The sequence below is a fragment of the Mustela putorius genome, unplaced genomic scaffold (genome assembly GCF_011764305.1).
Source record: "Mustela putorius furo isolate JIRA1106 unplaced genomic scaffold, ASM1176430v1.1 tig00537335_pilon_pilon_pilon, whole genome shotgun sequence".
NCBI classification, from domain to species: domain Eukaryota; kingdom Metazoa; phylum Chordata; class Mammalia; order Carnivora; family Mustelidae; genus Mustela; species Mustela putorius.
The window spans coordinates 6,068,065-6,084,174 of NW_025422457.1; the positions used below are offsets into that span (position 1 = coordinate 6,068,065).

The 16,110-nt window shown below is 34.6% G+C and overlaps 1 protein-coding gene across 3 annotated transcripts in view; it reads left to right on the forward strand.

Annotated features, from left to right (window-relative positions):
• The window catches only part of HMCN1 (hemicentin 1), a 485,682-nt gene that overhangs the window by 427,005 nt on the left and 42,567 nt on the right, over positions 1 to 16,110 (forward strand). For all 3 annotated transcript variants that reach the window (XM_004767964.3, XM_004767965.3, XM_013064227.2), the window contains exons 82-89: positions 1,705 to 1,895; positions 5,327 to 5,540; positions 7,359 to 7,493; positions 7,892 to 8,082; positions 10,080 to 10,161; positions 14,338 to 14,607; positions 15,384 to 15,554; positions 15,688 to 15,858. In XM_004767964.3, the coding sequence (XP_004768021.1) occupies positions 1,705 to 1,895; positions 5,327 to 5,540; positions 7,359 to 7,493; positions 7,892 to 8,082; positions 10,080 to 10,161; positions 14,338 to 14,607; positions 15,384 to 15,554; positions 15,688 to 15,858 (1,425 nt within the window). The remainder of the gene's footprint in view (positions 1 to 1,704; positions 1,896 to 5,326; positions 5,541 to 7,358; positions 7,494 to 7,891; positions 8,083 to 10,079; positions 10,162 to 14,337; positions 14,608 to 15,383; positions 15,555 to 15,687; positions 15,859 to 16,110) is intronic.

A 16,110-nucleotide genomic window follows, 5' to 3' on the forward strand; every position in this document is an offset into this window, starting at 1 on the left:
AGACTCAAATAAATAATACTCCTCTTTTTCAAATTTGTATAAAGTTTACCAAAATTAACCATATACTAAACAACAAAGCAATCTTTAGTAACTTAAAAATAAGGCTACAATTCCTTCCCACGATATAAAAAAGCTAGAAACATGTCATAAACTTTTAACACCTAAACCCCAACCCCAAGGTAAATCTAAAAATACCATTCTAGTTAACAAGTAGATCAAAGAATATGTTTTCGTTTTCCTACTATTTAGAAAATAATAAAAATAAGGATATTACATATCAAAATGTATGGTGTGTTGGCCAAAGTTAAAATCAAATGTAAAGTCGGAGCCTTAAAATTTTCATTTTGAAAAAGAACGAAGTAAATGTACTAATGTTACAACTTCATCACCACTAGTAAAATTGAAATATCAACCCCAAGAATAAAAAAAAGATAAAAATACAATATAAATTAATTAAAAATGGATCAAATATTTACAATTTACCATTCAACAAAATAGATTTGTATGTTTTTTCTATAATTTGTTTGCGTGTATATTTATTCAGATATGGTTTATGTATTTATTCATATACTAAAAAAATAATCTTTGCTAAATACAACTTTTGTCCTGTCACTTTTCAGAATGTCATTAAAATTGATCTATTTCTTACTGATATGTTTGAATAATCCCAAAGGTAATAGTTTTTGGAGGGGTGTGTATTTTTACTTTTTGAGCCAACTATTATTAACACTTTTTAAGCCTTTTCTTTAGAAGTAAATAACTTAATTCCAAGTCCACTAAGCTATTTGTTTGTATTTTTATATAGTCGGTTGATCTTTTTATATTGCCTAAATTCCAGGCCAAAAAAAAATTCGAGGCATATGAAGTATTTGTGTAGAGTTCTGAAATCACTATAAAAATTTCCTCTAAAAGCTGAATTAAATGTCTTGACATGGTTTTATTTTTATTTGTTGTAACACATGGAATACTACAATAAATATTTTTTCGATAGCATTTTATGATATTCAATATGGGGTGAGTGCTTTACAGTGTTTTAAACTGGTGACTTTTTTTAGTTTGCGCTCACAATATGTCTGTGCTATAAATCCAAAGCTTATACAACTATGGACTAGTTTGTTTTACTTCACTACAGTAAGCATAAGAAACTTCAGTAAGAGAAAGTTAAGAAGGGGGACGTGGGTGGCTCGGATGGTTAAATGTCTGCCTTTGGCTCAGGTCATGATCCCAGGGTTCTGGGATTGAACCCCACATCTGGCTTCCTGCTCAGCCATTAGTGAGCTTGTCACTCTGTGTCAAGCTCAGAGTGTGAGCTTGTCTCTCTATGTCAAATAAATAAATTTATTTTATTTTATTTTATTTTATTCTCGCTGCTTGTCTTTCTGTGTCAAATAAATAAATTTTAAAAATCTCTAAAAGAGAGAGAGAGAGAGATGGAAATTTAAGAAATCAAATAAAATCTAATCTACTTTTTTGTAATTTGCTTAGAAACTAATTATGAATGTATTCAACAAGTTCAAATCCTGTAGAGTTCTTGCTATAGGCATCTTTCATGGTAACAAGTAAACAATAACTTAATACATTTTATTTTACTATTTCCATCAAAATTATCCTCAGAAGAGTCCTTTGTGTGTGAATATTCTGTGCAAACGAGGATATTATTGCACTCAACATCTTGAATGACTATCTTTTTTAAACTCTTCTTAGTACCTCCTAGAATCCGAAGTACAGAAATACACTACACGGTCAATGAGAATTCACAAGCCATTCTTCCATGCATGGCTGATGGAATCCCCACACCAGCAATTAACTGGAAAAAAGGCAATGTTCTTTTAGCTAACTTGTTAGGAAAATATACCATTGAACCCTATGGAGAACTTATTCTGGAAAATGTTGTGGTAAGTTTAATAGATGTGAATTGGTAATTCACCCTTTTACTTTTAGTAACTCAGCCTGGAAATATATTCTTTAATAATGAAAGAAAAACACTCTTACAAATTCAGGCCAAAAAATGAATTTTACACATGTTTCGTTTTATGGCCCATGTCTAAGAATAATATTTTAACAGACAGTAGGACCTCATATATGGCCTCCTTCTAAAATTATTTTACTTTTGTGGAAATCTGTTTATCAGGAAAAATTCTAAGTTCCTCTGTTATATTCCATGCATGTACCCAAATATGGGAGTGATTAGAAGACAGGAGATATAAGCATGTCTGATGCAGTATTAAGCAGATATGAAAAGCAATTTTTCTGTTCTTTTCAGAATTTTGAATAACCCTTTCTAATCATTGACAAGGACATTAAAGTCTTAGGGATCTATGCAAGCTAAGGTTTTTGAATATTCTTATGTGGTACTGACCCAGTTTACAGAACAGTAGCTGTCAGAAGCATCTCAGTTTTTCAGTGGTCACCCACTTGAAGAAGAATCTATGTATGTATACTACATGACTTTTTTAAAAAAATTTACTGTGTGGTTTGAGAGTATCAATACTTGGTACCAAATATGAAACACGATTAAAATGTGAATCACTTTCAAGGCTTTTGTGTGTATCTTATTCCTATTCCTTGCCCTTCAAAATACCTAAACTTCATTACAAAATCTTTATGGAATTAAATTTGAACAGATTAAAGGAATAAAATTGATTACATTCATTTTATAGTATAATTTTGGCCCTTAGCCAGATTCCTGGGATTATCAGGTAAATAACCCTAGTGACTGGCTGTGTCACTAGGACTCTAACTGAACCACTGGTGCCAGCGAAAATTGTAATTATTCAAATCAGTTATAAAATGTGCCATTATTTTATTTTAGGTACCACTAAGAAAGAAAAAGTACAGTTAAGTAAACTAGAGATGGTCATCCATTTCTAAGTGGTATCCCAGTTTCAGGGATATGAAAGGTTAAAAATGTGAATTTTAGAACTGATAAGGATAAATTTGTTTGCTTAAGCTAGTAAATGTCTTTAGTGGGATTACCCCTGGGCTCAGGAATGTTGGATTTGGGCCCGTTTTTACACATACAGACCAGAAGGAATTAAAGGAGAAAGAAAAGGGGACAATGGGACAATGGCCCAGATTTGTTAAAAAACAAAACAAAACAATAAAGTAGTTCATAAATACCAGATGACGATTCAAATGATAAGTAGAGATCTACTTGTGAATAGTATGTACAATCCAGATTTTAAGTGCTTCACTTTCATAAAATCCTTGATTGTAAGCTTAAATTATTATAACCTGAGAATCTAAGAATAGCTAAATGATATGGAGTTTGCAGAGAATGTGATTTATTCTTGTTTACCCTTTAAAAAAAGTATGCAGCCAATCAGATTTAGATTGTATCTACTATTAGGGATTACAATTTTTATGCTACATCTCTAAGCAATCAATTCTTTATTGTTTCAATGCAAATATATATATATTTTTTATATATGACTATATATAGTCTTATTTTATGATTATATATAGTCTTAAGCTTTTAAAAGAGAAGGAAAAGTCTGCAGTGGGACTTAATGCATTCAGAAGCATTCAACGATTAATTCAACAAATATTTATTGAATACCTTCTGTGTGACCAGAACTGATTTATGCACTAGTAATACATGGGGGAACAAAAGACTCAAAGATCCCTGCCTTCATTCAGTTTATTTCTAGAGGAGGGGAATAGACAATGAAAAAAATAATAATAATGTATAGAATGATAATGAACAATGTGTATAATAAGTCAGAAGAAAATAAGTAGTTTGAAAAATAAAAGAACAGTAAAGGGGATCAGAATTTGGAGGGTTACTGGTTACATTTTTTTTAATAGGATAGTCAGGGTGAATCTCCTTTAGGAAGGGACATTTGAGTAACACTTGAAGGAAGTGAGTTAGCCAGGCAAATATCTGGGGTAAGAGCATGAGAAGCAGGTAAAACTGGGATGTTTCTCTCTCAGATATCTACAGGAAAGAGCTTAAGATGGGAACACACCTAATATATTGGAGGAATAGGAGCCTAGTAAAAGCAAAGAAGAAAAAGAACAAAAGAAAGAAAGAAAAGAAAATGGAGACCAGATCATGTAGTATCTTGTAGATTATAACAATTTTGCTTTTTACTCTAAGTAAAATTAGAATCCAGTGCAGGTTTTGAGCCTGGGATCAATGTTATCTGCCTTAGTTTTTTGCAATACTACATTGACTTTTGTAATGAGCAGAGGCAAAGGAAAGGAGAAAGTCCTGTTGGGTAGTTGATTTGGAGTTCGAGGAGAGATTATGCTAACAGAGAAGGGGTGGGAAGGGGTTGGATTCTGCATATACTCTGAAGCTAGGTTTTCCTAGTTAGATTGCCACTACAATGTGAGAAAGAAAGAAGTACAGATGACTCAGATGCCTAAGAATAAAAGGCATTAACAACTGGAAGGACAAAATAGTCATCAACTGAGATGATGAAGCTACAGATGAAACAGGATAGTGAAAGGGAAATTGGGGGTTCAGTTTTGGACATGAGTTTGAGAAGTCTTTTGGGCATACCAGCAGAGAGGTAAAATGGGAAGTTCAGCGTAGTTGGAGTTTGGAAGAAAGATCAGGGCTACAAATACTGGTACTCCTCAGAGTATACGTAGTATTTAAAACCATGAGACTGGATGACATCCTTAAGGAACCAACTGCAGGTAGAGAAGAGGACTGAAAACTGAGCCCTCTTGCATGCCAGCATCAAGACATTAATATTGAAGGGAAACCAGGAAAAAAAAAAAAAGGAAATGGAGCAACCAGTGAGGTAGGAAGGAAACTAGGAGAAGGGGGTAACATGGAAGCCAAGGTGTCAAATGACGTCAAATGACACCATCCCGGGACATCTAGTAAGATGAGTGCCAAGACTGGCCATTGCATTTTGCAAGTGAAACTTCAGAATTGCAGGTACTGTTGCCCATACCCTTTCCATCTCCTTTGATAATTTTGGTGGTCTTTGGTGCCACGTTACCAAGACTGACGGCTATGCTGTCAAGATGCTACCAAACTTTGATATTACGTGTTCTTTGTTTGTACATTGTAGAGCTGCAGTACACTTGATGTTTAGTAAACTTGAAAGCTTCTGTAAAGTTTTCTGAGATCTTATTACTGTAAAATGCTGAAGTTCTGTAGGGCATGGGCCTTTGTTTCAACTCCTATACATTTTGAGTTATGTTCCACAAAAGCCAGTCAGATGGTTGAGACTACAAGATGGAAATTTAAACTGTCTTATTAAATAAGAGTGCTCCTTTGGGAACCAAGCTATGCAATTTTATGTATTTTATGGAATATGATGTAAGATGATGTCATTTTAAACACTATGATTTTTCTTTATTTAAGCCAGAGGATTCTGGCACCTATACCTGTGTTGCTAACAATGCTGCAGGTGAAGACACCCACATGGTCAGCCTGACTGTACATGTTCTCCCCACTTTTACTGAACTTCCTGGAGATGTGTCATTAAGTAAAGGAGAACAGCTACGATTAAGCTGTAAAGCCACTGGGATTCCATTGCCCAAGTTAACATGGACCTTCAATAACAATATTATCCCAGGTTGGTAATTTAATTCTTAAGTAAATAAATATATCCATGAAGAACTCTAAATCAATCTCCATGTCCTTCAGCTGTGGGAATTGATTGAAAGTTACATGAAGAGATGGGGCACCTGGGTGGCTCGTCAGTTGAGCATCTAACTCTTGGTTTCAGCTCAGGTCATGAGTTCAGGGTGTGGGAACCAGCCCCACCTTCAGGCTCTGTGCTCAGCAGGGCGTCTGCTTGAGAGATTCTCTCTCTTTCTCTCTCTCTCTCTCTCTCTCTCCCCTCAGCCCTTCCCCCTGTGCTCTCGCTCTCTCTCTCTCTCTAATAAATAAAATAAAATAAAATGTTACATGAAGAGTCGATTGCTTTAAGTTCTGTAAAATACGTACATTTGCCTGGATTTTACCCTATACCCAGTATATATGTTCTTTTTTTCATTCTTTTGAAGGATAATTTAATCACTGGACCATATGTGACAGGATATTAGTAGACATTTTTACCTAAAAATAATCTCCCTTCCCCAGGAGAAGATAATCTTGCATACACAGGTACCTAAACTTATCCTCCCTGATAAATGCATTAAGGTGGCTACTATTGGAGTCCTGAAGATTCACCTAATTTTACAGAGGAGAGCTCTGCTTCTCACTGTATGAATTAATATTTATTAATCTCTCTTATAATGTCAATAAATTATGTAGAAAATTTTTGGTCACTGTGTGCACTACGTGTTAGACTAGTGCCTGGAAGCCAGAAACAATCATCTCTAGAAGGACACTATCTCCTTATTTGTTAGACTTTGTCATCAGCGCAAAGATGTTATCAGTTAATAAGAAGTTGTCATACCCAAAATTGAGTTCTGAGATACTGCACTATTAGCATTTAATAAATGCCTTCTTAGAAAAGAAATAATAAGGCTGAATTCTTCTGTTACAAAGATTTATACTAATGACTGAAATTCATCAACTCTATTCCCTAAATGATAATAGCATATGTCACTAAGGAAAAACGAAGTCTAAAAAAATCTATTCAGTACTGTTTTCTGAAAGTGTAATAGTAATTCAGCGATTTACATTTTTAAAGCTTCATTTTCCACTTAATATTCAACAGTATGAAATCTTTTGAAATAATTTGAATGGAGAAAGCACTCAAGGTAAACATACAAATGTACTTAGAAATTTGCTGGTCTAATCAGAATCTTATTAAGTATAGTTGTTTCACGATTAACATGTTTACCTTATTCTCTATTCCAAATATTATAACTAACTTTATAAATATTTATATCATCACCACTTATGGAGAAGTGTGAATTATTACAAATTTAATCCTGTTGTCATTATTACCTAACTAGCATGTGTTTTCATGATTTCCCTTCTGACCTGCCAAGTCCATTGAATTACAGCTGAAAAGGTTTTCATGTTTTTGATGTAAAGTGTTTGGGAGGAAAAGGGGTGGTGAGATAAATGAAATGGAAAATGTCATTGGTCTGAATGAAAGATTGTTGAAACCCAGAGAAACTACGAAACAGATTTAGGCAATGCTTTGAGATGAAGGGTGTACTTTAAATCTAAAATAACTTTAAAAGATGTTTATTTTCATTCTCTTTTCCTGTTCCTTCTGCTGTTTTTCATTCTTCAAACAAGTGTCTAGAGACATAGAAAATAGCTCCGGGGAAGAAATCTGTGGAAAAGGCTCTCTTCTCCAATGTCATGATGAGATCTCTAGTTCAATTGCTGACCAACTCATAAATCCAACCTGTAAAACATAGAGCTGTTGTGATGATTTTCTTAGGTTACTGAGAGGCATTTGTGCCATTTCCTGGCTTGTTTCTTTCAGCCCACTTTGACAGTGTGAATGGACACAGTGAACTTGTTATTGAAAGAGTGTCAAAGGAGGATTCAGGTACTTACGTGTGCACCGCAGAGAACAGCGTTGGTTTTGTGAAGGCGATTGGATTTGTTTATGTGAAAGGTAGGTAAACATGCTCTATTTTTAACTTATCATTTATTTATAACGAATAGTTTGTGTTTTGCTTCCTTATTATGTAGTATTTCACTATAAGTTCAGTTTATTAATCCATCTAGTCCTGTTGCACAGATGTGCAAATTCATAAGAAATAAAAAATTATCAACATTCAACTCAAAAGTAGGTAAGCAAAGAGATCATTTGGTACAAAATGGAATCATCTGCTTAGATTATTGAAACTAACTGAATTATCTGTTGGATTAGTGTGAACAGTTGATTCTGAAAATTCATGGGGTTCAAAAGTGGCTTCTCCCTTCTTCACTAAACTATCTCTAAGTAGGCCAACATCACAAAGAAATGATCAGAGCTTCCTTTTACTTACAATTGTTTATTGTATTTCCCAGAACCTCCAGTCTTCAAAGGTGATTACCCTTCTAACTGGATTGAACCACTTGGTGGTAATGCAGTCTTGAATTGTGAAGTGAAAGGAGATCCTGCCCCAACCATCCAATGGAGCAGGAAGGGGGTGGATATTGAAATAAACCACAGAATCCGTCAACTGGTCAATGGTTCCCTGGCCATTTATGGCACTGTGGTAAGTCACACTGAAATTGTTGATGAGCACTTTAAGCACCACAGTAATGCCTCTGTATAGGTACCATAAATGGAAAAATTTCTCTTGTATTCCTAATTAAATCATAAAATCTGAGGGCCGCCTGTGTGGCTCAGCTGGTTAAGTGGCTGCCTTAGGTTCAGGTCATGATCCCAGGGTCCCACATTGGGCTCCTTGCTCAGCGGGGAGCCTGCTTCTCCTTCAGCCTGCTCTACCTGCTGCTCCCCATGCTTGTGTTCTCTGTTCTCTCTCTCTCTCTCACACACACACACACAGACAAATAAAGTCTTTTTAAAAATCATAAAATCTAAATGAATTTTTTTTAAATAAAGAACTGAAACAGTGGTTCAAATCGATTATTTTTAGACTTCAAAGAAATACAAGCAACAAAATAATTCTGCTGCTCTGTTCTCAATCATTGATCTATTACTATTTAGCATCATTAGATAACCTCCTCATATCTGTATTACAGCAAGGAAATTGAAGAATTACAAACACAATTACAAATAAGTTACATGATAACTTTCATTACTAGGCGGATAACTATTTCTGGCTTTCCAGAAGCTTCAGAAATTCAGAAAATGAGGGTTGCTTTAAGTTATTCTAATTTTGGGGTCAAGTGAATGAGATATTTTGTCTAAAAATTTCTCAACGGGACGACATATGGGTAATTTTTATCACATTGTTTAATTAATTGGAATAATAATTAATATACAATATTTAATCATCTAATCCAATGAACCACTCTTAGTCTTTCATTCTCTTGGATTTTATTTCAAGATCAGATGTTGTTCCTTGTCCTTTAAATTTTGAGATGATTTCTACCTTTAGCTGCTATAACACCAGTGAGACTTAGATTTCTTTGTTTTCATGTCCTTCCTTTTCCTCTACACAAGTATTGCTACTTCTGAAGTCCTTGGTACTTCTTCTACTACCACCAATGTTCATACTAATACTAATTATTTTTACCATACAATTTCAGATTCTTAAATATTTATGTTCAACTCTGCAACTCTTCCAAGTTCCAATTACAGTTTCTTATTGAAAATTTCTATTTGGATGATGCATTGACACACCCAATTAAATATGTCTTCCTTCTCCCATCCTCCTCTATCTACTTCCTGCAATTCAGTTCTCCTTCATTGACTTGGTGCTTCTATTCCCCAGTGATCCTGTTCACAAAACTTTTAGCAAAATTTGTGACTCTGATTAGTCACCAAACCTAAACCCAAGGAGCATTATCCTTTATACCACATATCTATAAATTTGGGACATATTCTGTGATTTATCATTATCAGTAAATTAGTTTTTCCTTTCTCTCCTGAAGTTCACACTCTCTAGATAGAGACAATCCTTAATTTTTTTAATAACCCCCACTAGAATGGTTTCAACATTTGTTAATTTGTCCTCATTATTTTAATGCTTTTTAAGGTATCTGGAACAAGAGGGGCCCCTGGGTGGCTCATTCTGTTCAGTGTCTGACTCTTGATTTCAGCGCACGTTGTGATCTCAAGGTTGTGAGATCGAGTCCCATGTTGGGCTCTATGCTGAGCATGGAATCTGCTTAAGATTCTCTCTCTACCTTTGCTCCTCCTTCCTTTCTCTCTCTCTCTTTAAAAAAAAAAGAAGAAGAAGGAAAGAAAGAAAAAAAATATATCTGGAAGGATAGCCTAGGCATTTTTCTTTGGTGAGATAATTTTGGATAGAAGATTATAAAAAATATTATTTTACTTCAGTTTCCTAGCAATATTGTTCCCAGAGAACAATAACAGGCTGTTTTGAAAACATTTAGGCTGTGAATTTTTTTCTCCTTTTTCTTGTTTTTAAACCTATTTATGAAGGTAAATATATGTAGTTTTTTTCTATTTCTGTGAAAAATTCCTTCTCAAAAAAAATTATATTGTAGCTTCATGGTGAAAAAAGTTATTTACCCTGCTCTGTAGGCTCACATTTTTATAAAGCACTGCTTATTTCCATAGAATGAAGATGCTGGTGATTATACGTGCATAGCTACCAATGACGCTGGGGTGGTGGAGCGCAGCATGAGTCTGACCCTGCAGAGTAAGCTGCTTTATTAAACTCTACATAAATACCTGATTGGAGGAATGTTGCCTAATGAAGAACGTTCAGGTTCTTTAACTTCATAACAATTATATCATCAGTAGCTTTCAGAGTGTGTGTCATTTAGTTTTCTGCTGATGATAGAGCAGTTTGTTATCAAGCATAAAATTGATATAGTTTTGAATAGATTTTTTTTTCTATTTTATCTAATACATGCAGTTCAAGATTGTGGTTGCTTGGCAGCAGAGCTTTCTTTTGGTTTCAGTCGAGAACCCTTCACGTAGTTTGCCATGGTTCTGTAATAGGCTTACAAAAATGTCATTTTGTGGCACTTTAAAAATGTGTATTAAAAGTAAAGACTAATATAAATGAATTTAAAAGTGCTCTAGGTTGGTTGCTACCAATCTTCCATGAAGTAATTATGTGTTCTGGGCAGGACTATCATGCTCATCACGAGGCCCCTTGGTATAAGCCATCAGAAGGACAGTCTTCAGAACCACTTCAAGATCAACCTGGAGATAGCATCACTGGGTTGAGAATTTAAGTGAACTAACTTATTTTGTGAATAGGCTCAGTATTTAATGGGATAAATTTATGTTTTCTTCTTTCACTTTTGAGAGATGCTATAGACTAGCATTTACTAATGGTTATTTGCTAAACTACTCTTATCTAAGACTTAAACTTCTTAAAATCTTTTCTAGAATTTAATATTTAGTAATAGATATTTAGTAAATGTCTAAGACAGTGTTTTCTCCCCAGTTTTATTTAGGTATAAGTAATAAATAAAACCATATATATTTAAAGTGTACCATTATGAAAATTCAGTATACGTATACACTGTGAAATGATTGCATGAATGGAGTTTATGAACTCTGTCTGTCATTTCATAAATACCATTTTTTGGTTTTGATTGTTTTGGTGAGAACACTAAGATCTCACTTTACAAATTTCAAGGATACAATGCAGTATTATTAACTATAGTCACCATGCCAAATGTTAGATCCTTAGAATTTATTCATTTTATGTGAAAGTTTGTATCTTTTGACCAACATCACCCATTTACTCTAATCTATTCTGTTTCTATGAATTCAACTATTTTTTTAGATTCCATATATAAGTGATATACCATACACTATTTATCTCTGTCTGACTGAATTAGTTTACCATAATGCCTTCCAGTCTATCCATGGGGTTGCAAATGGCAGGATTTCCTTCTTTTTATTGCTGAATAACATTCCATTATATAGATATATACTCATTTTCTTTATCCATTCATCCATCATCAGACACTTAGATTGTTTCTGTATCTTGCTAAGACTGTGTTTCATTAAAGTACATATTTATCAAACATTAGCCTTGTGGGATGTTATTAGGAAAGAACTAGAGTTCAATGGTCAAACAAGTCTGAGAAAAAAATCGATAAAACAAAGTTCATTCATTTGTCAAATATATAAAGAGCCCCTACTATATGCCAAGCTCTGTTTAGTTGCCAGGTTTCTTTACTGCAGATCTTTCCTGAAATGTTAATATGTTGATGTTTTATAACTCAGCAAGAGAAGGGTATAGTATGCCACGTTTCCCAAATAAATATTATACCCATGAAACCTTCCTCCCTTCTTTGTTGGGTGAATGTAAGTAGGGGGTCACAACGATTAATCTCTCCTGGAAGAGTGTTCAATTGATCTGGCTTATGAAAAGCAACATTAGATTAGCTTATTTACATGTACTGATGATAAGTTGATTTAAATAAATGAGGCATATAAAAATAACAAAATATAATTTGTTTAAAATTAAAATTAAAGCACCAGAAGCAATATTTTCATTTAGATAAAGTACCCATATTTAACTGATCATTATGTGACTGGTAGAATTAATTCAACCATGAAAGATGTACATATGGAATTTTACTGTTGAGTTAATTTACAGTCTTATGAGCAATTGGAAATGTTCAAATATGGTATGGAAATTACGATTCTGAGTTTTATTTGACACTTTCTTTGACCATAGTAGATGGAGCACATGTGCTTATTTAGTCATTATGTTATCATTTAGTGTTGAATGATTAATCTAAAGCATTTAATTTATTCAGCAGCAGTTTATTGAACACATGATGTAATCTGAACACTGGGAGAGAAGTAAAAGCCCCAGCCCTGAAAGTTCCTAAAGTTAATATAAACATCAAGTAAGAACGTCTTGTGTAGGATGATGTGGACATATACACAAATAGTGCATTAATGATACTTACGAGAGGTCCAAACCTCATATGAAATACTTTTGTAAAAGACAACATATCAATAATATCTTTACATAAAATCCTAGCATATTAATGTCACAATGAAACACATTTTACTTCTACTTTTGTCTTATGTTCTATTATTCCAGATACACTTCTCTGTCTAAAATGGAGCCAGGACCCTGAATTATCTGATATTCATTACTTCTCATTGATCAGGACTTTCCGCCACTCAGTTCAAGCCTACTACGTCACAGCTTTCACTTTCCAAGAACATACAGGCTCCTCTTTGCGTCCCTATTCAAATGTGAACACTTCTGATTAAATATGTATTTGAAACCTTGTATGCTGCTTCTGCCCGGGGTGAACCATCCTTTCAAAGCTAAATCCATTTCCATGCTATTTCCTTCTCTCCAAGTAGACTTCTTTCTTCTGTATATAATCTTACCCATTTTTGAAAATCCAGTTCAAACTTCTTTTCCATGAAGTCCCATATTCTATCTTTCTCGACACAGTAGACCAGTATAAACATTCTGCCAGCAGCTATATACAGCTACTTTTACATTTTTTCCACTTTACTTGAGCAGATATGATCTACTATAAGATACTGGCAACCTCTCCTTCCTTCTGGAAGCTCCTTGCTTTGATTGCCAGGATACCATTCTCTCTTGATTTTCTTCCTACTTCAATGATCAGTTCTTAGGAACTTTGTATGGGCTTGTATTCTGTTCATCTCTTAAATAATGATGTTGTCTCTTAAATATGATGTTGTAATAGTTTCTGTCTTTGGCCCTCTTCCTCTCATTTTAGAATCATTTCCCAAACAACTTATCCATTGTGAAAGACTCTTAGATCTGTACTTCTAGCCCATATCTCTTCTGAGCTGCAGATAGGAATATTCTCTTACATCTAGACATCCCTACATGAATGTCCCCACAGATCACCTCAAGCTCAGTAGTTCCAAATGGATATAAATCATCATTCCTTACAACCTTCAAACAAATATGTTCTTCCTCCTGTGCCCCACTGAACTGCCCAAAACCGCTCTATATTGTTCATGTCAAATCCTATTGTTACCAGTTCCTCTCAATTCAATGACCAAGCTCTGTTATTTCTTTCTTAATGACTCTTGAATATCTTCCTTTTCCTCTCCATTTTCAGTGAATGCCTCTGTTTGATCTATTAAGTCACTATGGTTATGCTTCTGTATTACCACATATTTACCTGTTTTCTACTATATCTATTCTACCTAGTCCTTTACTAAATTCTATAGCTATATTATAGAACAGCTAAATAATTATAGTCACTTGCCTATCTTATCAGTGGACTGTGAACTCCTTGATACTAGACGTTGTATCTGTTACCTATGTACCCGCAGCATCTAACATAATGCCTGGCAAATAGTAGGCTCTCGATACATGTTTACTGCGTGCATGAATGATAGCCAGTTATGAAAGAAAAAGTTAATAATGACTCTCTACCTTGAAAAGTGATGTAAAGGAAAGAAGTATATGTTCACCATGTAAAACAGACAAAAACAATGATTAAAAACAATAGTACTAATAATATTATGTCCTTTCCCTCTCAAAGAGCTAGGCTTACATAATCTTAGTGGAGTCTTAACAAGAATTCTCTGAAGGATACAAATGCTCAGAGAAGTCCTAAGGAACAGAAGCAGAGTTTGAGCCCAGAAAGTATGACAGCAGAGCCCAAGCTATAGGCTAATCGGCTTAGGGGTTTAAATTTTTGGACATTTAATAAGTAAAACAGAGCTATGAAAAGTCTATCAATGCCCATTGCAACCTTGGTAGTTGAGAAACTACAGTGTTTTATAAACAAATCAACCTATATTTTTTGTCAAAATAATGTTACTCTATAATATTAATTAAAATGTTAATATAACTTTACAAAAACTAAGAAGCGCTATGTTCTTTTTTCTGTAGGTCCTCCTATTATCACTCTTGAGCCAGTAGAAACCATTATTAATGCTGGTGACAAAGTCATATTGAATTGTCAGGCAACTGGAGAGCCTCATCCAACCATTACATGGTCCCGTCAAGGGCAATCTATCCCCTGGGATGACCGAGTTAATGTGTTGTCCAACAACTCATTACATATTGCTGCTGCTCAGAAAGAAGATACCTCTGAATATGAATGTGTTGCTCGAAACTTGATGGGTTCTGTCCTTGTCAGAGTGCCGGTCACTGTCCAGGGTGAGTGTGATCAGAAGGATATTTTATTAAATAGCACCCAGAGGTACTATTACCCTGGCTGGCTCAGTTGGAAGAGGATATGACTCTTCATCTCAGGGCTGTGAGTTTGAACCCCATATTGGGTGTAGAGATTACTAAAAATAAATAAATAAATAAATAAACTTTAAAAATAAATAAATATATAGCACCTGGGTCAAACCAAATCATAAAAATTATTAAGCATCTTAATCTAAGTTTCCTTTACCCTTAAGATATTTCCAGATTGTGGAGATAAAACAAAAATCACATAATTTACAGACTGAAGGGAATAAAACAACAGAGGTTAGAGCAATAAAATACCAAGCTAACAATTCAGTTCATGTATTGCATGGAGCACTGGGTGTGGTACATAAATAATGAATTCTGGAACACTGAAAAGAAATTTTAAAAATTAAAAAAAAATTTTTTAATTAAAAAAAAAAAGAAATCAATGCATTTCTTTTTCTTTAAAGAACGACATATCCAAAAGATAAACAGTATTTGAACTTCTTGGTCTCTCGCTCGCTCTTCCAGCAGCCCTGTCCACATGAGTCAGGATAGGAGCTGGGAAGAAACTCCAGTTAGCTATTTGAAATTCTTCTTTCCTGTTCAGATTTTAATTTTACCATCAAGGAGAGCATCCATAAGCAGTTGTTCAGCCAATAGAGATTCAGCCCTAGACCCAGTGCTTAAATGAAATGTAATTTATTTTTTGTTATTTACAAACATAGAGACAAAGTACAATGTTATATTTGTAGTTCATGGCGGATATTCCCAGTGGTCTACATGGAGAGCCTGCAGTGTCACATGTGGAAAAGGCATCCAAAAGAGAAGTCGTCTGTGCAACAACCCATTTCCAGCCAACGGAGGGAAGCCTTGCCAAGGGTCAGATTCAGAAATGCGGAACTGTCAGCGTAAGCTGTGCCCAGGTACACCTCTTTATTCAACGGATAGGCACATGTTCAATAGATACTCATCTCTGTTCCCTAACTATGGATTGCCTCAGTGTTAATGCTCTAAATTGCAAAGTTTCTGACAGTGTAGTGTTTCATCTTTGTATAGTGGATGGTAGCTGGTCAGAATGGAGCCCTTGGGAAGAATGTACAAGAAGCTGTGGACGCGGCAACCGAACCAGGACCAGAACTTGCAATAATCCATCAGCTCAGTACGGTGGACGGCCATGTGAAGGAAATGCAGTAGAAATAATCATGTGCAACATTAGGCCCTGCCCAGGTGAGTATCCCCGGATGACCAAAACTTGGCTGTTTTTAACTCCAGTAAAGGGGTTCTAATTACCTTTTCTTCTTTGTTGTAAAAAGATGTTGTGGCTTTTACTCTGCAATATATTCATTCTCTGTGTTATTAGTTCTGTCTCATTGATAAAGTTAGGAAAGCTATGACATTAATCAATGTTAAGTAAAATCCCTTATTTAATTGAATATCTTAAGGTTGTATAAACTGTGGTGTATTTTTAATCATGTAGAA